At 41.1% G+C, this 20,651-nt stretch overlaps 2 protein-coding genes across 2 annotated transcripts; both read left to right on the top strand.

The window, feature by feature from the left end:
- The first annotated feature begins 10,885 nt into the window (after positions 1-10,885).
- On the top strand, positions 10,886-14,326 carry LOC115690374 (squalene monooxygenase SE2-like). Its single transcript, XM_030616702.2, has 8 exons — positions 10,886-11,303; positions 11,801-11,912; positions 12,068-12,242; positions 12,549-12,717; positions 12,844-13,062; positions 13,216-13,491; positions 13,594-13,872; positions 13,976-14,326. The coding sequence occupies exons 1-8, from the start codon at positions 11,073-11,075 to the stop codon at positions 14,078-14,080; spliced, it is 1,566 nt and encodes a 521-aa protein (XP_030472562.1). The 5' UTR covers positions 10,886-11,072; the 3' UTR covers positions 14,081-14,326.
- A 2,242-nt stretch (positions 14,327-16,568) lies between these two features.
- On the top strand, positions 16,569-18,947 carry LOC115690331 (uncharacterized). Its single transcript, XM_030616656.2, has 4 exons — positions 16,569-16,795; positions 17,325-17,499; positions 18,008-18,299; positions 18,441-18,947. Exons 2-4 carry the CDS (start codon positions 17,331-17,333, stop codon positions 18,742-18,744), a joined length of 765 nt encoding a protein of 254 aa, XP_030472516.1. The 5' UTR covers positions 16,569-16,795; positions 17,325-17,330; the 3' UTR covers positions 18,745-18,947.
- The last annotated feature ends 1,704 nt before the right edge of the window (positions 18,948-20,651 follow it).

A 20,651-nucleotide genomic window follows, 5' to 3' on the forward strand; every position in this document is an offset into this window, starting at 1 on the left:
AATATCACGAAAAACCCTCAAACTGATATATCTATGACAAATTTATCCCGAACTAATTTTTTGATCACCAAAAATCCCAAATCGGTACATCGATGACAAATTTGTCATTCGTTAGTTTCCGTTAAATTTTACTGTCAGATTCTTGAGTTACCAGTTTAGGGTTTTATCCTTTCGTTTTTCACATGTTTACTAATTTGTGATTTTTCGTTTTATTAATTCAATTTAATAGAGGGTAAATTTGTCACAAATATATCAGTTTGGGGTTTTTGGTGGTCAAAAAATTCGTTTGGGATAAATTTATCACAAGTATACCAGTCTGCGATTTTTTATGATCAAAATATTAGCATGGGGTAAATTTGTCACGAGCGTACCAGTTTAAGGTTTTTCGTAATATTAATCCAAAAAAAAAACTGAAACAAAAAACCTGTGCCGCCAATCATAAGCAAATCGTACATTTTTTTTCAACAACACAAAAGTTACTCATCTCAAATACAAAAAAAAAATTTGACCAAAAAAGAATTACAAAAATTTCGATATTCCCCAAATAACCTTGCTAACCTACATGAGCCGATGAATCGCTGAATTCGAGGTAAGACGAGACGCCGATTCATACTACGAGGTTGGAGTTATTTCGCCCTCGAAAAAGGAAAATCACGAAAGAGACGGGGCGTGATTTGAACCTTAGTTAGGTAGTTCGGCTCGCTCTTTCGTCGAAGGGGAAGGTTTGCCCCGTAGCTTCTCCAAAGGCTCAATCATCATGCGTTCGATGAATGCCACTATCGAACGAGGCCTCCATTGTCTGCTCGAAATGTGATGGACGGGAAAAGACTGAACGTGCCTCGTTTTCCATGCATGACCAAAGGAAAGAGCACCCACTCGCACTATACGTGGCGGCCAGAGTACCGTGCACTTCTAAAAAAATTCTTGCGTCCAGCCTATAGAAATCTCATATTTATATGAGAAACTTGGCGTGCTGCAGGATTACATTTTTTTGATGTGCCGGTACTCGTATGCCCAGCTCCCCTTATCTCCCTTGTATCTTTATCTTCCCCAAGAACAGAAAACACCGTCTAGGTATTTGACGTCTGAGAGATGATTCAGACGAAACAGTTTAACCTCTTATTCAAAAGGGTTGCGTCTAACCTATAGAAATCTCTACAAAAAAAAATTCGTACACCTAATTTAAATCTTTTAATTTGACCGATTTAGTCTTAAACCTTTTCATGTCGGTATCCGGCCAATTTAGGCCGGAAATTGCTAACGTGAACGCCGGGCAACGGCTGGCGTTGACGTGGACATTTTTATAATAATTTTTTTCTTTCTTTTTCTTCCATGGCTTGTGTCGACCGGCGAGGGTTGTCCTCACCCAAGGGCCTCACTAGCCACCGGCATAGGCCATTTAAGAAAAAGAAAGAAAAAAATTCAGAAAAATCATTAAAAAAAATGTCAACGTTAGCACCAGCCGTGCTACGTAGGATGGTCAATGTCCACGTCAGCAGTTTTCGGCTTAAATTGGCTAGATGGCCTCAATTGGATGTGAAAATGTTTATGACTAAATTGGTTCAATTGAAAAGTTTAAAACTGAATTGATACTAATGAAATAGGTTCAACATTTTTTTTTGGGTACTTTTCCCCATTTTCAAACTACTAAAAACCACTTCGACCAAAAAATAAATAAATAAACCTGCTAAGTACCACGTACAGTTCATATGACTTAATAGTCTTGATCTGTTTATTTTACGTATGTTGGATGGCCATATATAGGCAAGCAAGCACATACCAGATCATTCACCAGCACAGTGTGTGTTTTATGTACGATCAATGATGCCGCACGTGCTCCGCCTTCAAGGTTGGATCCAATACGTACTTAGACCGATGGCGTAATGTTATTGGTAGCAATACTTTAAGACCCCGGCATTAGTTAATGAACGTAATGCACGAGACTCAATCACGCTCCCTATGTCCATACACTGTCTCCCCCTCTATGTCAATCGTGGCACGAACCAAACATGGGGTCCCTCATCCTCCAATTGTTCAAAGTTGGATGACTGCCCAAGTCAACAGTAGTGCGTCAATGCACTCCCACAGAGAGACAGAGCTGGTTTTCCTTGGTGTGCACACCTTGAACATCTGCAAAAAGAAAACCTTTTAAAGGGTCAGCATTTGCATGCCATAAGGGGCGGCTGGGCTACCAAACTCCTCAATATTCAATCACTTTGCAAATTGACTTCTATCGTGTGGGATCTCCATTCCAATGTGAAAGCTTCAACTTTCTTTAGTCTGCTCTCTCCTCTCCTCTCCTCTCCTCTCCCTCATCGCTGTGGCCACTGGTCTCACCACATAATATCTTTACTGCCTTCTGACCAAAGAAAGGGGTTTCTTTCGGGGGTTTTAATGAAGATGGACCCGTCCGCATATGCTTACTTTTTGGAAGTAGATAATATAGAGATTGATGTGCAGGTTTCCTTTTTTACTTGCTTGGGTGATATTGCGTGTTCTTGTTGGAAATATGGGATAAATTGATGGGTGAATGAATGAGAAATTGATGCTCAAAGAGTACCCTTGAGTTGAAAGTGGGAAGTGAAAAAATATTAGTCCCACATTGAAAAAGAAAGAAAGGCTATGGAGTGTTTTATATATAGTTACATTCATTTGAAGTGGTAACTATCATAGCACAAATACTATGCCTCGCGTGCAGGCGCAAGGGGTGCAAATCCGACGCCCGACGAGCTGAAACTTGGGCACGATTGCAGGGCCTCACAACGAGCCCAATTTTGCCTTCTGATTTATTTTCAACTCAAGCTGTTACAAATTTTAATCGGCCGTTATTCCCGATGAGTTTTAATTTATTATTCCCATTCTATTTTGAAAATCATCGAATTATTCCTCTTTCAATTCTCTGCATTTTTGCACTGTTAGTGTTCGATTCCGGTTTGTTCAAGTTCGCCGAAAGCTTTGAAGTGCCGATTTCTTCTTAGCTGTCGACCGTTGTATCCTGAGAGACAGAAGTTCGCGAAACCTCATACGCGTGCTGAAGAGAACGAATCTGTTTTAAGGAAACTGTGTCGAACACAGGCCTCGGTATCCATTTGTATCGATTCCAATTATGTTATTATAATTTCATTTCTTTACAATTCTGTATTGTTCGTAATATTTATACTAATGCCAATTTGAATTTCGCAACAATTCTTGCATCGTGGGATTCGTGGGAAGGAACGCATACACGCTGCACGGTCAAGGAAAGCTTTTCAAGTCAAGCTTGTCTTTCCTTGTGGGCTTCTACCATATTGCCAAGACTCTGGTATACACAACCTCGGACTGTGTTTCGGACTCTGGACAACGACGATCTCGTAAAGCATGCGCCTGTGCTCCGACTCGTCGTGATTTCGGTTTCTCATCATCAATTCAAGGAGAAGAATCTTGGCTTTTGATTTGCACGGCCATATCGAAGCATGAGTGATCTTGTCTAGATCAGGATGGAGATTGATTCTCTATCCTCTTACTTATCTCAATCCACCACTTGCTTAGGTTAGGATTGATCACAGTCACTAGAAAGTATACATTAAAATCCAATCGCATGTGACATAAACTTATATACGGTAAGGGATAGAAAGTTCACGTCCTCAGTCATTTCGTATATAAGTGATGAGGACCTGTTTTGATGCTACATACAGCTTCATGCACGTTGATAACACTCCTTGATTACAATTACATAGGTGGAAACGAAACAAGTCGTACGCAAAGCTATTGCTTTGTATTGTCCTGTACGTCTGATCATATTCTACGCCTTTCTTAGGGTTTCGTTTTTCATCCGAAAAGAAGTAAGACGCGCACACTTGTCCTGCCCCCGGACCGTTCACTCCAACCGAATGGTGAATGTCATCGGGTCGATGATCACGACACATTTGACATTGCCATTCTACTTAACATAGATCTCTTAGCGAGGCTTTTAAATCAATCTTGATCGAGGCACGTAGTTGCAGCACCTCTCCTCAATTTGTCCTCTAATGGAGATGCGTGTTCAAGAAACCAACGTCACGGAGAATAATGCGCATATGGTTAAACATACAATGCGGGAATTGTTCGTTACGAACAAAACATGTGACTTCAAATATCTTTTCATCACTCTTGTCCTCCTACATCATCATCGGGCCATTGCAAGTTGGCTCCTCCGCACTGCATTTGATCCGCGACTAATCTGATCATTACAATATATACGCTCGCTCCCTGAAGCCCTAATTCCACCCCGCAAGTTAATATGAGATCTTAAATCGGGAAAATTGTGAAAAAAGTTTTAAAACTATTATATAGGATTAATTCAGTTATAAACCTTTTAATTATGACAATTTAATATTAAATATTTTGACAATTTGCCATTGTAGTCCTTCCAGACAATTTTAGCCTGAAATCGGTAACAGGGATAGCCGGCGTTAACGTAGACGATTTTTGCAAATTTTCTATTTATTTTTGCAAATTTTTTACATTTTTTTCTTTTTTTCTTTTTTCTTATTGTGGCCAGTGAGGGTCACGGCCCTTGCCCAACCGAACCTTCACTAGGCCGTGAGGGCTGTAACCCTCGCCGGCCACAATGAAAAAAAATCAAAATAAAACAATTTAAAAGTTTAAAAATTACAAAAATTTATCCACGTCGGCGATTTCCAGTCAAAATTGGTCGGAAGGACAACATTGACAAACTATCAAAAAGTTTGAGATTGAATTGGCCAAATTGAAAGGCTTATGACTGCATTAGCATCCATATAGTAGATTTATAACTTTTTTGAACAATTTTCCCATCTTAAATCACGTGGGTTTCATATAACTTCATCGAATCACGTGATGAGCTCATAAGCATCGTATCGTGCCAATGTGTACTTGCATGCACGAAAAACATTTATGCACATTTTATCGACATGCAAGCATCAAGATGAATTATCGATTTTCCACCCCTATCCAACGCTCGAAGAAAAAAAAAGCCGTACCGTGAAAATTATTACGTGCATGGTCCCATTTGCAACTAACTTTTTTTTTTCACCTAACTGAAACAACACAATTATGCAAGATCTTGCTTGCCTCCGACCTAAAATATCGACTCATTCATGGAGCTTCTCTCTGCTTGACTGTGCAATAAAAAACGAGGTCCAATCTTTCCTTCGCGGGGCTGGCCAACCTAACACGCCACGCAATTGGCTGGAGCACACCCACCAACTATTAAATCGACCGTAAATGGTGGAACGTGAAATCGCAAATCGCCGGTTCAGTTCAAATCTACAAAAATCAAGAGAAGATGAAAAAGAAAAATTAAATGAATTTTTTGGCAAATCCCGAAAAATGGTGGGAGGAGAGTCAAGTCAGAATGGATCTTCAACTACATCATCATCTTGGTGTCCCTTTTCCTCGAATTAAGTCAACATGGTACTGCGCTCCCGGTTCTTGAATAAATCATGCGAAAGCTTGACTGTTCCTCGTGCGGTGGGCAGGCGGAAATATTGAGTTGTATTGATGGGTCCATATCGTACACCAATTTATCTTTCATTGTTAAATACACTTAACATAAAAAAAAAAGTTTGATTTTTAGTGCGTTTATTACGCATGATGCGAGAGAGGCGATGTGTTGAAAATCACAGCAATTTGTTTAATGGGTACTTGACAGGTGACGCTAGTGCACTCGTAAATGAAATCTGTTTGTGAATAGTTCTTGTTAAGAATGCTAAGATACAGTAAAAACGATTGAAAAGGGCATTTTGAAAACGGAAAAAGAAGATCTTTCGGGAAAGTAACATTATGCAAGTACAAAATGTTCGCAATTTTTTTAAAGCATAATGAGTGACCCTTGATAAATGAGCCGGAGACATAGCATTCTATATTGTTTTACATTAATTTTGCGTATGTTTAGTTATTTATTTACGCATTTATTACTTGTGGCACATCTTTTTTTGTTTAACCTAATTAAGAACAATCATGATAACCCATGCATGCGGGGGAAGTACACCAACTCCGATGAAGAAAACTGGAGACTAGGCGCGCATCGTGCACATGCATGCACAAGTACTTACGTTGATGAGGATATTAGAGGTACAAAAGAAAATGAAAAAAATAATAATGTTTATTATTATATATACACTTACATACAAAAATTTGGCAATGTCGATGATGAGTCTTAACACAAAAATGAATCTAATGTTCACTATCATTAGCACATGTAAGAGATTGCGAAGTACCTCTCCTAAATTATAAATCTACCCATAATCGATAAACGCCTAATTTATTACCTTACCCAAAATGTCCTATCTTTTTTCGAAGTCAACGGCGTGTACTTTCAATGTGTTTCTTGTAATTATAGTTATGTTAATACATATGATAGTGTTAGGAAATCGTAACGAACCGGCCGTTTTAACAATAAATTTAAACGGGTGTTAATCCTCTTTTGCTTGTGTTAGTTTGGCTGGTCTAATCTGGTTTTCTTTGATTGATTTGTGTGCTATTAGTAGTTTGGTCCGACATGCGATGCGATTTTGATAACACCGGTCGACCACGAGTAGTTCCGAACACATGCACATATAAGTCTCGTTGTGAACGTAGTTTTAAAAAAAACACATAAAACACATCTTGAAAACATTCTAAGAAAATCAAATATCACATTGAGGCACGCGACAAACCGAAACCCTATTTCGGATCAGCATTATTGTGAGAATCTGAGGAGAAGAAAGAAACATATGTCCTTTCATTCACCACTTTCAATTCGAAAAGCCTGTACAGCCTTCTTCTGCTTTCGTTTTCGTTCTTCTGTCAGGTCCTAGGGCAGCCAAAAGCTTGTCGGTTCACCAGAACTCGCTCTGGTATCTTCTTCACCGGGACGTACATGTGTTCACGTATGCATACAGACAGATTCAGTCCAGGAACAATCTCTGTATAAGTGGACAGATGTATCGATGTCGGACGTTGATATCTTTCTCTTCTTTTGGGCTTTTTTGTGATCTTGCAAAGTTTGGAGATCAAGAACACGATAGTCGCATGCTTCGGGAGCTAATGAAGACGCGTGTGCATCTCTGTTGTACGTAGAGACAATTTGGGTACATGCATGAATATAAATCTGTGTATATTCGCGGGTATATGAGAGAACCCACCATTGTCTTCTTCGCGGTGAAAGTGATATACGGGGACAAAGATATGGGAATCGATTGAGCCGGCAATAAAGAGTCACTATTTTTTGTCTGATACATAATGGACTCTATCGGCAGAATTTACAGCTAAGAGACTTCACTCCTAATGACAAACGCCCTCAGTTTCAATTTCCACTATAAGTATCGATTACAGCCTACAGGGTCAATGCTAGCACGTGAGGGAAAGTGGGTGTGAGACTAGGGCCAGAATTGACCTAATAGTGGCGCAATTGATAAATATTGCGTCACCTATTTTAATGGGTTAGATTAAAGTCACAATTAGTATTAGGGATGCATCTAGGGTGTGCAAAGAACCGGACCCCGGACCCGAATCGCCGGAACGGTGGTTTCAAGACGGTCGTTCCGTTCCAATTTGGAACGTCTGGCGTTCCGGTTCCGTGTAGAACGCCACCGAACAGGACGGGTAATATAATAATAATATATTTTATTTTTAATTTTTAATTAAAAAATCGAAAAAAATTTTAAAAAAGAAAAAATTTGTTATCATGTCGAAGCTCTTGTATAGTTGGGATACCTTGGTCATTTTCCCAATAATTAATGGGTACACTTGATTTATGGATGATGTGGTTAATATAATCGATCTAGTGTAGGAATGTATGAAAAGTTATGTTCTTTTCTTTGATCATTTGTCTTTTTTTGATAGTTTTTTTTTCTTTAAAGTCACTATTAGTATTAGGGATGCATCCACTTACATGTTCATTTGTCTATATCCAATCAAATGAAATTGAAAAGGGCTACCAGAGTATATTCGTATCATTATCCACGCCTTTTGCATCGGACTGTGACTTCATCAAATTGTCATCCCTTGTGCAATACACGAGACCACACAACACATGATGTACGTATGTATATGATTGGGTATGTGTATGTGCATGTTGTACTGTTTTAGGGGTTATCCAAATCTTTTGACTCAATAATCCTCTCAGATGTGTACAGACTGCTCCTCTCACATATATAGAATAAAAAATACATCCACAAGCTAAGTGAGTGTGGCAGTCGCTTAGAGTAGGAGATGTCATGATTTGAATGTCGGATCTAACGCATCCAACTAGTCGCTTAACCATTCAGCCAATACATTAGAGGTCATGTATGGTATACCAATTGAGTGTTTTGAGCACCCTGACTAATTATTATCTATTACTGCGATAGCTCCCTCTTTCATTCATAAAAAGTAATTATCGAAACACATAAATCAATATTTTCTAAAAGTTGCTCTCTGAGAATGGTCAAACGAGGTGGTTTGCATTGTTGAGTGGCAAAAGGGACAATTACCAAGAAAATCATAAATCTATTGCACTTGTGTCAATTCAGTCCTAAATCAATTATTTGTGTCAATTTAGTCATAAACATTTTCATGTTTTGTCAATCGAGTCCATCCAGCCAGTTTTGACTGAAAATTGTCGATGGGAACGCTAATCATCCTACTTAGCACGACTGACACTAACATTGACTTTTTTTTAATAATATTTTATATACTTTTATAATTTGTTTGGTTTTTTTCTCTTTACTTTTTTTGGGGGGTGCTAAGGGTCCTAGGCGAGGGCATCGTGGCCCTCATCGGCCAAAGTGAGGGCATCGCGGCCCTAGCCCGGACCAATTAAAAATTTATGACTAAATCGTCATGTGTGTAATAAGTGTGGAACTTCTTTGATAATTTTCCCGACAAGATAGGCGCATGCGGTTATTGAGTAATTACCCAAAGTACACCGGGCTATATCTACCTGTAGAGACAAAACCACAAGAGAATGCGCAAACAAGATGAATTATATCGTCGTTATATCGAGCGGAGAAGACGAATACGCGTTGCACCACGCAAATCTTTCACGTGCGGTTTGTACGTTTGAACGATCATGTTCCTTGAGTAGAAAAGCTGGCTGTTGATCATTAATTAGCCGCACGCCATGGTTGATATTCGGGGCGATCCCTCGTCCTCATCCCCACCACCCCATGCTGCGCCCCGCGACGACTCCATCTCGTCAAACAAATCATTATTTAACCCAAAAAAAAGCTGTGACGGCAACACGTCCCAAAGCTCGCACACCCGCCTTCAACGAGCAGAAAAATAATTAACAAAATAAAATACCCACAAAAGTCACGATATCAATAGTCCCAAAAACTAATCTGAAATAAATATACGACGTCGACAATATTCTGATCCGACTAAAATGACTTGACCAGCCACCTCTCCCTATCTCCCCATCTCCCTCATGATGTCTGGAGTTCACAAATTTTTGCAAATTTGCATTTACTTACGCTATCATGCCACGATTTGGTGGTAACACTTGTTTGGTTTCGGTGGGGAGACGCCTTATTTTCGGGCCAAGAAACGCATTAAAGAACGAATTCTCGTATTTTGTTGCTTAGTGGGATTGGTTGTGAATCCGCTGTTTGTCGTCCCACGGTTTTTGGTAATAACCCTCTTACTTGACGGCACCTTTTAACTTGGTTTGACTCTCTGAATGTTTCATTAAAATACTCCTCACCTCACCTAACTCTCACTTTGACCGACCCGCATGTTGCTGTCGGCGTTGCCGTCATACTATTCCTTTTTTACTTTGTCAAACCATCCAATTTGACGGTCCTTTTTTTTGTAGCTCTATGTTATATCTCTTGGCAAAATTGTATGTTCCCTTTAAATGAAAATTGAGGAAATTGAGGAATTAATCGTGACTTCTGAGAGCCAAAAAGGAAGGAAAATTTGAAAAAAAAAAATGAAGAGAAAAATGAATATGGGAAAGCGTGAAATTGACCGATAACGAGCATGGAGGCTCATAAATTGGACTGCCGGGACATGTACAGTACGTGACGCCAGGGGGGTTTCCAATTAATGTTGTCATTTACAACCTTCGCTTGCCGTCCAATAACTATGTAACAAACTCCATTTTGGGAAGCCTTTATTGCCAAGCTACTTATGTGACAAAGTTTTTGATTTGCCTTTCTTCTTGATGGAGATTAATTTCGACACGGCACGACCACCGTTTCCTGGGTATGGGATGAAGGCGGGTCGGGTTTCTTTTCCTTACTCGTCAAATCAAGTCCGAACCTCTATGGGGTCTTTAATTAACAAGAGACCCGAAAACCCATTTCGAAATGCCAACCAATATCAATTAGGATTTGCTTGACTCGGGATTTTGTTTAGTAGAACGTAAGAACATCGAATTCATCTCTTTCAAATGTTCAGTAAGCTTTATCGCCCGTACTGCATCAACAAGCCGAGTTATTAGCGGGTCTGAAGTGGATTTCGGGTGGTCATACCCTAATAGAGATAGATTTCGAAATTATCGTGAAATTTCGTCCCGAACAAAAGTTGCGAAACGTGCCGGTACAACGTTGTGATTGTGGATGTAAAAGATGTCATGCCTACGAATCAATTATGCGAGGAGGATTGTGGTCATATGAAATCCCATTTCTACGTTCAAACTTCAAACAAATCCAGCTACTTGAGCTCTCATTTGAAAAATAAAAATAAAATAAAATAAAGATACCGCAGCAATTTGTGTTGGCGGAAATACACTCAACGACAATTTTCCAAAAAACGACAGTACCATTAAATTAAAAAAAAATGGTAGAAAAAAAATGGGGAAATACGGTCGAAATGGCGACGGCAGGCGCGTCCACGTTTACGTTCGCAAGAACGAAAAGAAAGCAGGTGTGGGAAAGCCTCCTCCTTCCTTCCTCTGGCTATAAAAGAGCGCCAACTTCGCTTGAATGCTTCACCGCACGCAAACACAGTTTGAGCTTGGACACTTCCAACATCTGTTAACACAAGCCTAGCCACCGCAGGAGCGAGCGAGCGCCGAAGCTCGCCGCCATCTCTCTGTTACTGGGTCGCGGAGGTTGTTGGGCTGCTGGTGTTGAGAGCTCGGGAGCAGTCTCTGGAAAGGGTGGGCGATGGACGGTCAGTACTTGATCAGTGGCGCCCTGGCTCTGTTCCTGGGGATGGTTCTGCTGTACAAGAGGTTCGGGAAGGAGAAGAGGAGGCTGTCCAAGAAGGGTCGAGGCGACGGTTACGTGAAGAGCTCTGTTGATGGAGGTTTCAGGCCCGAGGCCGACGGGAGCACCGATATCCTCATTGTCGGCGCAGGAGTCGCCGGCGCCGCCCTCGCTTACACGCTCGGGAAGGTAACGTTTACAGCGATCCCTTTCTCTTTCTCTCTCTCTGTGTCTCCGGAGTGGAGTGATATCTCTTGGAATTGCGGTTGCATCTCGCCGGATATTTGCGTATGCCGTCGGTTGCGAAGGATTGAGGAACTGTTTTTGTTTTCTGTATGAGAACCTGTAGATTGCTCTCTGGGTTGTGCGTGAAACTGCGTGTTCGTCGTGTTGGCTTCACGTGCATGCGTGACTTGGAAAACTTGTTTATTGAGTTTCCAACTTTTGTTCCCCTGTTCGGTTCGGCTACCTAACGTAGCAAAGCAAATTACTTTTGACTTCCCTTCTGGAGTTGCCTTTTCATGGTCTTTCTGTTAATGATATTGTAACATCTGAATGATAATAGCAGGAACGAAATTGAATGAGAAGAGGCTTTTTATTTGGGCACTTTTAATGGCACGAAAGCATTTTCATTTGGCATTTGGAATGATCTGAAGCAATATCCGTGTCCTGTTGCTTCTCCACAGGAGGGACGTCGCGTGCGCGTCATTGAGAGAGACCTGACAGAGCAAGATAGAATTGTCGGCGAGCTTCTTCAGCCAGGGGGTTACCTGAAATTGATGGAATTGGACCTTGCAGGTAAGCAGGGTGTTGCAAATAGAGCGTTATACCTTCTGAAATTGTGTTTTCACAATTTAAAACATGGCCCTTAATCTGTTTTAAGTATGCTGAATGTTCATGATCACGCATCTGGTGTGGATTCTTATTGAATACAATTCATTTGGCGAGAGCAGATTGCGTTCAAACAATTGATGCCCAAAGAATTGTTGGATATGCTCTCTTCAAGGATGGGAAACACACACAGTTGTCTTATCCATTGGAGAAATTTCATTCAGATGTCGCCGGTAGAGGTTTCCATAACGGCCGTTTCATTCAAAGGATGAGGGAAAAGGCCGCAACTCTCCCAAAGTACTTTCCTTCTCCGATCTGCTATTCGTAAAAGTCTTGCGTTTTCTGTTTGCTTATCTGCTCTGATGTTCATCTAGCTAAAGATGGCATGATACTTCTGAGACCAATAAATTATCCACTCAGAAGTTTTTGAGATAATTCTTGTTTGGTGATCTCGTTTTTGAACTTGAGATTGCAAAACTGGATCGTCTCTACATCAACTTAATCGCGCACTTTGTTTATCCGATCATATTATGCTTGTGTCGGATATAAGACTTCATTCTAAGGTCATCATCTTACCTTTTCTTTACCCTTCATCTGTCTCAGTGTAAGTCTAGAACAAGGAACAGTCACATCTCTAATTGAGGAAAACGGAACTGTCAAGGGAGTGCAATACAAGACCAAGGCTGGGGAAGAGTTGAAAGCATATGCTCCCCTCACCGTTGTATGTGATGGTTGCTTTTCAAACCTACGCCGTAACCTCTGCACCCCGAAGGTGAATATGAAGGGTCAATCGAGCAGATTGATATATTTTCTGAAGTTGTCACCAACATTTTGTGCGTTCCTCAAATCTTGGTCGATCGTGCTTGAGTCGAAATTAATATGTTCCCTGTGTCTACAGGTTGATGTCCCCTCTCATTTCGTGGGGTTAGTCGTGGAGAATTGTGATCTTCCATTCCCAAACCATGGCCATGTCATACTGGCAGACCCTTCACCTATCTTATTTTATCCGATCGGCAGCACTGAGATCCGTTGTCTGGTCGATGTCCCAGGCCAGAAATTGCCCTCTGTAGCCAGTGGTGAAATGGCCAAATATTTGAAGACAAAGGTTGCTCCACAGGTATATATCCAAACTGCTTGGCAATAGTGTTTTTCATAGTAACATAATTTGACTAGTTAGGCACCAGAAGTTATCTCAGCTGCTCCTCCATTTCTGTTAATCCTGCTCTCTAGTCTACAAATTTTGGGCTCATCAAAGAATCTCGTGTTTCAGGTTCCCCCTGAATTGTACAAAGCCTTCATAGCTGCAATTGACAAGGGGAACATAAAGTCGATGCCAAATAGAAGCATGCCCGCTAATCCTCAACCCACCCCTGGAGCTCTTCTGATGGGAGACGCATTTAACATGCGCCATCCATTGACAGGAGGAGGAATGACCGTGGCTCTGTCTGATATCGTTGTGCTAAGAAACCTCCTTCGCCCACTTCAGGATCTGAATGATGCATCTGCTCTATGCAAATATCTTGAGTCGTTCTACACACTGAGGAAGGTGAGAAATGTTATCCACTTGATCCAAAAGTAAAGAAGCGTAGAAATTAGTGGTGTCACTTCTCAAACTGCATGCTAACCGGACTCGTCCTTTTCTTCACAGCCTGTGGCATCAACCATCAACACACTAGCCGGTGCTCTGTACAAGGTTTTCTGTGCATCCCCGGACCCGGCAAGAAAGGAAATGCGCGAAGCGTGCTTTGACTATCTGAGCCTCGGCGGTCTATGCTCAAGTGGGCCAGTCTCTCTGCTCTCAGGTCTAAACCCCCGTCCCATGCACTTGGTATGCCATTTCTTCGCTGTAGCCGTATATGGTGTTGGCCGGCTATGTCTTCCGTTCCCTTCGCTGAAACGCATGTGGCTTGGGGCCAGACTGATTAAGGTGAGTACTTGCTTTCGACTTCAGGACCATATTCTCGAACCCTTGACGTGGCTTAGCATTAGATTGGAAGGCAACAATTTCTAATCAGCATTTCCTATTTCAGGGTGCATCAGGTATCATCTTTCCCATAATAAGGGATGAAGGAGTAAGGCAGATGTTCTTCCCCGCAACCGTGCCGGCTTACCACAGGGCTCCTCCTGTTAACTGACGGAATGAAGCAAGCTTGATAAGCACACGAATATGCGGTCGAGTTCCTTCATCCAATTACATTGCTCTCTCATAGTAGATGGAGAGGGCTGCTAGTTATACTACACTCGGAAGAGAATTGTGCAGTACAACTTTAGATTCCGTTACAATATGTAGACTCATTCAGTACAAGATTTTCCCAGGAACATTGAACTTTTGTTTGTTCTCTAGCTGATCCAATCAAATGTTAATAAATACTCCTTGCTCAGTTCTGTTCGTCGCCTTTTACATTTTGGAATCACCATTTCACTCCACCTTATAGATAAACGGATGATAACATTCTTCTTTTCATAGATTTCTCATAATAGCAATAAAGCGACAACTGCACTTTTTCCTAGTAGTTGAGCACATTAATGTCCCTCAACCCCCGGAACGGTACTTCAATATCACAACCACCCATCCGAAATGCCATGAAAGACTAGAATCCGAAATGTCCTAGTAGCTGACGCAATTCCGCACCTGTTTTATTCAGATAAACATGGCATGAAAGACTCAACTAGACACCGGGTTCGCAATTTAGCTCCTTTGATCTGCTCATCAGGAACATCAGGAGCATACGAAATGCCCGCACCAATCCATCATCGGTAACGTCGGAATTCTATTTGCAAAAGACATCATCGTCTTCTAGCTGAACAGAAGAGAAAAACAAGGAAAAGACTATATTCTTGACACGGGAAATGTTCCTGTTGGAAAGTGAAGGCCTTGATACACTTGAGCCTTTGTCTGGTAAGAACTTTCACTTCAGCCGGTTCACATCGCACAGGAACTTCTGGGCTGTCCGGGTGCGCCAAACGTCAACTAAAAATCTGATTTCTTGTACCAACTAATTTGTCATTTGAGGAGATTGCTTGCAAGTTCAACCTGACTTTGGTTCTTTTTATATTTGAACTTGCTTTGGCTTTCTTCATAACTCGAACATCATCGAATTAAGATACTCATGTGCTAACGCATGGGTCGGTATTTAATGAGCTGTCCAGCCAATTTTCGAGATCGGGTTCCGCTCACATGTCAAATCAATTCCAAACCTCTACAAGGTCTTTGATTAACGAGAGATCTCAAATTGATTCCGTAAAAGCAGTCGATATCAGTTAAGGTTTGCTTGATTGGGGATTTTATTTATTAAGCGTCTATATATATATTTTTTATATCAGGAATCGAGTTATTGATGTGTTTGAAATGGGTTTCGCATATGCAACCTGACGGAGCTAAATTTTGCACTTTTAAAACACGGTTGAATTTGGGATGGACTTTAATATAATCGGATCTTATCGAGACGGATTAAGTCAATCAAAAACGTGCCGATCCTAATAAACCTCATGAATTATTAAAACGTTAATTTTATTTTTTTTTGCACTTTTCAGTCGATGGATTTCTTTCCAGACAAAAGTGTTGCAGAAGCTGGTGGTATAACTTTGTGATGTAGATGTAAACCATGTTTGTAGCTCAATTCGGCTGGGGGTTCGACCCAAGAACCCATCGCCCAATATTTTTTTCTTCGTGATAATCTCTCGCCTGCAAATAATTTTTTTTTTTGGGCAAAACAAAATCATTTCATTTCATCAAGATGAGCTTCGGCACATTCAAGATTCCAAAGGGTTTCGGAAGGGTTAAAGCTCAATTATAGGGCAAACATTTGCACCTTTGAGTCTTGGGATGATCAGTTGTCATTTAAAATTCCAGTTCCGCGTTCAAACAAATTCAACTATTTCTGCTCTCATAAAAAATAAAACATGCATATACAGCAATAGTGTTAAGAAATACAATCAACACCGTCCCATCTAATGCCTATAAATATTTGAACTCATGACCACATACTTTAATAAGATATAAAATTTTGTCCATCAACATCTATTCCAAAAGCTTATAGGTAGAGAGAAATTACGTAAATACATAAAGAGCACATAAATCATATAATCAAACGATGTTAGATAATCCAACACATGCAAGCCGGATTACAAATGGCACGTAGAATTTGATGAACGGGATGGTGCATACAAGAAATAAACCGAGCAAAATCTGACTCTGATACCGTATTTTAATATTTGAGTACTCCCCCTTGTACATAGACTTGGAAATAACTAAGGGGCTGGAAAAAAATATAAATATATTATTAAAAACTGTTCACGTAATCGCCGCTTGCGCCATGTAGAACGATCAACGTCCACGTCAGTGATTTCCGCCAAAATTGGTCGAATGGACTTCAACAGCAAAATATGAAAAGGTTGATGACGTAATTGACGAAATTGAAAGATTTAGGACTGAATTGGCAAAAGTACTTACAACTTTTTGGACAATTTTCTACTAATTTTTATGAATAATCCGACTACCCGACCCGATCTTGGTTGATTCGGATCAGGATTTGGGTCGGGTCACACAAAAAGATATATACTTTTGATGTCCGGATCCCATTGGACCCGAACCGAATTGAGGCCCCTAAACAGCCTTCTTGCGAAGCTACAGGCGACGTCCACATTCATCGCGTAAAGGCTCGATCTTGCTCCGCCCCCTCCCACCCTCTTCGAAGCACGCGATCTTCAAGCCCTCGCGCGGCGGCATATTCCCGCGAGTACTGTTGAGAAATTGCTATTAGGGTTTTCCTGCGCGAGGGGGAACCGTTTCAATCCTCCAATTGATCGGCCTCGGCGGGTTAAACCCCTTGATCGATTGATCGAATTCGGTGAGTTTCGATTGATTTCTCCCCGTTGGATTAGATTGCTTTACTGTTCAATCGTGGGTAATTGCGAGCAGTGTAAGAGAGGTTGAAATTTTGTAGCTTTCTTCTTCACTTTCGGTCGTGTTGGTCTGACTGGAGGTTGTTTTGTGTTTTGTGTTTCCGGGGAGGTGATCATGGTTCGTCGAATTCGATTAATCGGTTCTTTTGGATGCTGGGAAGTTTGTGGATGAGAAAAAAAAAAATCTTAACTTTTGATGTGTGCAGTCTGATTATGTCATATTAAGAGTGTTGAATTTTATAACGGTAAAGGGTAAATCTGACTTGAGAAACTTGAGTGACATGATTGTCAAATAGGGAAGGTGAGGGAAGTTGAGGGAAATGAAGCGATTTTGCGATGCCTGTGATTGCATCCTGAAAGGACTATATTGCTTTTGTGATGGAAGTTTTGCTTAGGAAGAATAACTCTTTAACTGTATGAGAATGAGATGCGCCGCAAGTGTTGCTCATATGCTTGTTGCACTGTGCTCTTTAGGGTCTGATGGATTTGGATACGGAAAACAGAATAGCCGCAATCCTTATGAAAGAAGCAGCGGAGTTACGTCGACAAGCTGAGAAAGAAGGTGCACTTGCCTATCTTTGCAAGCCCTCTGTTAGGGCTCGGCCCAATTCGAGGTTTCTCACCGCAACTGTTCTCGGGGTGCAACAAGGTTAGGCCTATATTTGTGTATTTAGAGTTGCAAATTTTTTTCAAGGCATGTGATTGGGTCACTTAAGAAACGTCAAAAGTGGACACTTCTGGAGCACGTGTATTGTTTTTATCATTGTGGTTGGTGGACCAAGAATGACACTCTTGAAGAATTTTTCATTTGTTTGATTGAGGCGCTTTATACACTTGCGTATCATTGCATAGTCGCATGCTCTCTGCCATCTATGTGTTTCAATATTATGGTCTCTTGTTTTCTGTAAGAATGTTGCATCTCTCATTATATCCAGCAAGTGGTCAATGGAATTTTTTCAGGCATGGCTAATGATGTCTTGTTGATGTGATTTCTTGCGTGGTTCCATTCCTACTTTTTGACTTAAATCTGAGTGTGCTTTGCCTGGATGCATCGCAAGCTCTTTGCTTTATGAATTTTCTGCCGTCTCTCATCTGTAACAGTTAGCTCCAGTTTTCGAATCAGTTTATAACTTTTTGCTTGCTGTCTCCATGTTCAGCCAATAAAGCTGTGGAAGTGAACGAAATGTGGCGACTGCGTCAGAAGGAGGTGGAGCTTGATAATCGGATCAAAGGAAGATCAAGAGACGAGAGCAGCAATAGGTGCGAGAGCAGCAGTAGGAGGCACCATAAGGATGCCACTTCTTCGAGGAGCACCAGCAATAGTCATGATATAGATGATTACAGTGCTGAACCTTCATGTGCTCAAAGTAGAAGTGCACATGATAGACGCCATAAAAGAGGAGATGAAGGTTTGGGTGATGAAGATATTGAAGAGTTTCTACACTCAAGGTCACAGCCTCTATTTTTCCTCTCTTCCCCTTTTGAGGACACATGCATGTCTTGATTTTGTTGTAAAGTGTGTGCTTGTTTTGTTTGGAGAGTAGATGAAGCAGGCATTGATTCCTAAAACATATACCATTACGGATGCAGGGTCAAGCGCGGCAGAGGTGCCATAGGGTCGAGGATGGATGAAACAGGTCCCTACCTTTCATCGTGCCCAGGTTCCAAGGAGTTGTCTCCAAGTCCTGAGCTTAGGGAAGCACGTGTAACGTATGGGCCAGAGAAACCATATTCACTTATGGCTTCTGGATCACCCAAAGAGGATGGTCATAAAGACAGGCATAAGAAGGCGAAGAAGGTCCACCTTAGCTCGAGCAGAAAACACTCCAGTAAGCACAGATCTGAAGGTAAGTCTAGGAAAAAAAAGAAAGAGAGGAACAAACATAGAAAGTAGTTCAGAGATGTAGTAGCTGATGTGATTTCTTCAATGGCACTTGGGAAATTCTTGGGATTTCGGGTACTATTTTTGGTTTGGGATGGATTAAATTACAGTAATGAGAGTATCCGTTGGAACACTTTGCAACAGTGCACCGAGATGGTATGAAGTGCACTTGTTTGCCGTCCTTCAAGTTCTTTTCAGCTGATCTCTTTTGATCATCTCTTTTCAAGTTCTTTTTAGATGATCTCTTTCGACCTACCTTCGAAATCTTGTTAAGCTGAGTGACTTATACTGTATTCCTGTTGCCCTCGAGCATCACTTTCATCTATAGGGTAAAGAGAGTGAGTCATGTTTGACAAGCTCACTAAAAGTAAAAGCTAATCAAGGCATCGAGAGATTTTTGCTGAAATCCACTTCCCCCTCCCGGTTTATCTCTTTCACGCTTCATCATTGGTTCCTTTCTTTTCCAGAATCGCCATTGCTTCATAGTGACTAATGAGGCATAAAAAGTAGGGAATTCAAATAAAAACCTGAAGTAAAGTAACGTAGCTATCTCAAAAGATAGACTTAAAGTGAACCTCGTCTCAAATCGTGTTGGCTGACGACCATGTGCATCTCGCATGCCAATTTCCAAGCCATGGCAGGGGCATGTTCATCCAGGACATTATGTTTCTTTTTTTCTTTTGTTTTTTCCTTTTCTTCCTTTCTTCTGTTCATTTTCTTCCTCGTTCTTCTCTTTTTTGCCAATCTTTTTTGCCGACTCCTCCGGTTCCTATCTGATTGTGGCTCCGAGAGAGTGTTTGGAGCGATGTTGTGGTTGAAGCAAGAGTGGCAATCAAAGCAGACCAAGTGACGACACTCAGGATTGGCCCGGACATGGAATTTGAAGCTCAAATTGAGCCGGAACAGCTAGGTGGAGTTGGTGAGACTCGTGGGAATCGTCCCTGGTGAGCCACTGCCGTTGAAGCACGGGCTGGATTTACAGTTCGAGTCCTCCTAAAGAAACTGAGTAGATTGAGTCGGGTCTGGATCTGGTTGTGACTCTCCGGTGGTGACTCTCTGTAGATCCAGGTTCAGGGGAAGTTCAAAGCCTGAATGACGAAACTAACTCGACTGAAGCATTGTCACCACCGTTCTCTGCTTGCAGCTTGTCGTCGTCTTCTCGAAATCAAAGAAGCCCTTCAAGCAGTCGGGGAGCTTGAAGATTTGGCTGCAAGATGCCGAAGAAGATCGGAGGTGGCGCAAGCTTGAATGATGGCGCAAAGAAAAGAAAAACTAATATATTGGACTAGTCATGATGTGAAAAGTGACATGTAAGATGCACATGTTGCCGGCGAAAATTTAGTCGGCCGGTGGATACATGCCCTTATTTGAGACTGATAACTATTTCAGGTCCTTATTTGAAAATAAAATATGCTCGCATTCTTTTTTTGAAAAATGCATTGCTTCGGGCCTTATTTGAAAAATTCCTAAAAGTACGAAGGCTTCTCATCATGGACCACGGAAGCACCTGGGCATCTTTCCTGTTGCGGATAACCAAGTTTCAAGATTTCCTCATTGCATATCCTAAAAAGGAGATGACATATTGTGGAGAAGCCAGTCCAAAATAGCTTTGCACTTCCCTATCTTCAAAAGGTCTGCAAGGAATCGACTTGCTGGGCAAAAAGATCCCAAAAACTCCGTTTTCATTGGTAGTAATTCTTCGCAAGAAGATTTTACAAGTATTTACAAATTATTTTTGTGAGGGATAATTACACAAATGGTCCATGAACTTTAGCTCAATTCGCAATGTCGTTCCTCAACTTTAGCTTAATATGCAATATCATTTTTGACTTTTAATTTATCCAATGCGGTTCCTGAATTCTTTGTACATGTTCAATTTAATCCCTAGACTATATGAAAATATCCAATGATGTCTTTTC

The sequence above is a fragment of the Syzygium oleosum genome, unplaced genomic scaffold, assembly GCF_021117445.2.
Source record: "Syzygium oleosum isolate NSW1041296 unplaced genomic scaffold, Sole_v2.1 Sole_v2.33, whole genome shotgun sequence".
NCBI classification, from domain to species: Eukaryota; Viridiplantae; Streptophyta; class Magnoliopsida; order Myrtales; family Myrtaceae; genus Syzygium; species Syzygium oleosum.

Coding starts and splice junctions, on each gene's coding strand:
- LOC115690374 (XM_030616702.2), top strand. CDS start 11,073: ATGGACGGTCAGTACTTGATCAGTGGCGCCCTGGCTCTGTTCCTGGGG. Junction 12,718..12,843: donor GTAACCTCTGCACCCCGAAG/GTGAATATGAAG, acceptor CTGTGTCTACAG/GTTGATGTCCCCTCTCATTT. Junction 13,063..13,215: donor AGACAAAGGTTGCTCCACAG/GTATATATCCAA, acceptor CTCGTGTTTCAG/GTTCCCCCTGAATTGTACAA.
- LOC115690331 (XM_030616656.2), top strand. CDS start 17,331: ATGGATTTGGATACGGAAAACAGAATAGCCGCAATCCTTATGAAAGAA. Junction 17,500..18,007: donor TGTTCTCGGGGTGCAACAAG/GTTAGGCCTATA, acceptor CTCCATGTTCAG/CCAATAAAGCTGTGGAAGTG. Junction 18,300..18,440: donor GAAGAGTTTCTACACTCAAG/GTCACAGCCTCT, acceptor TTACGGATGCAG/GGTCAAGCGCGGCAGAGGTG.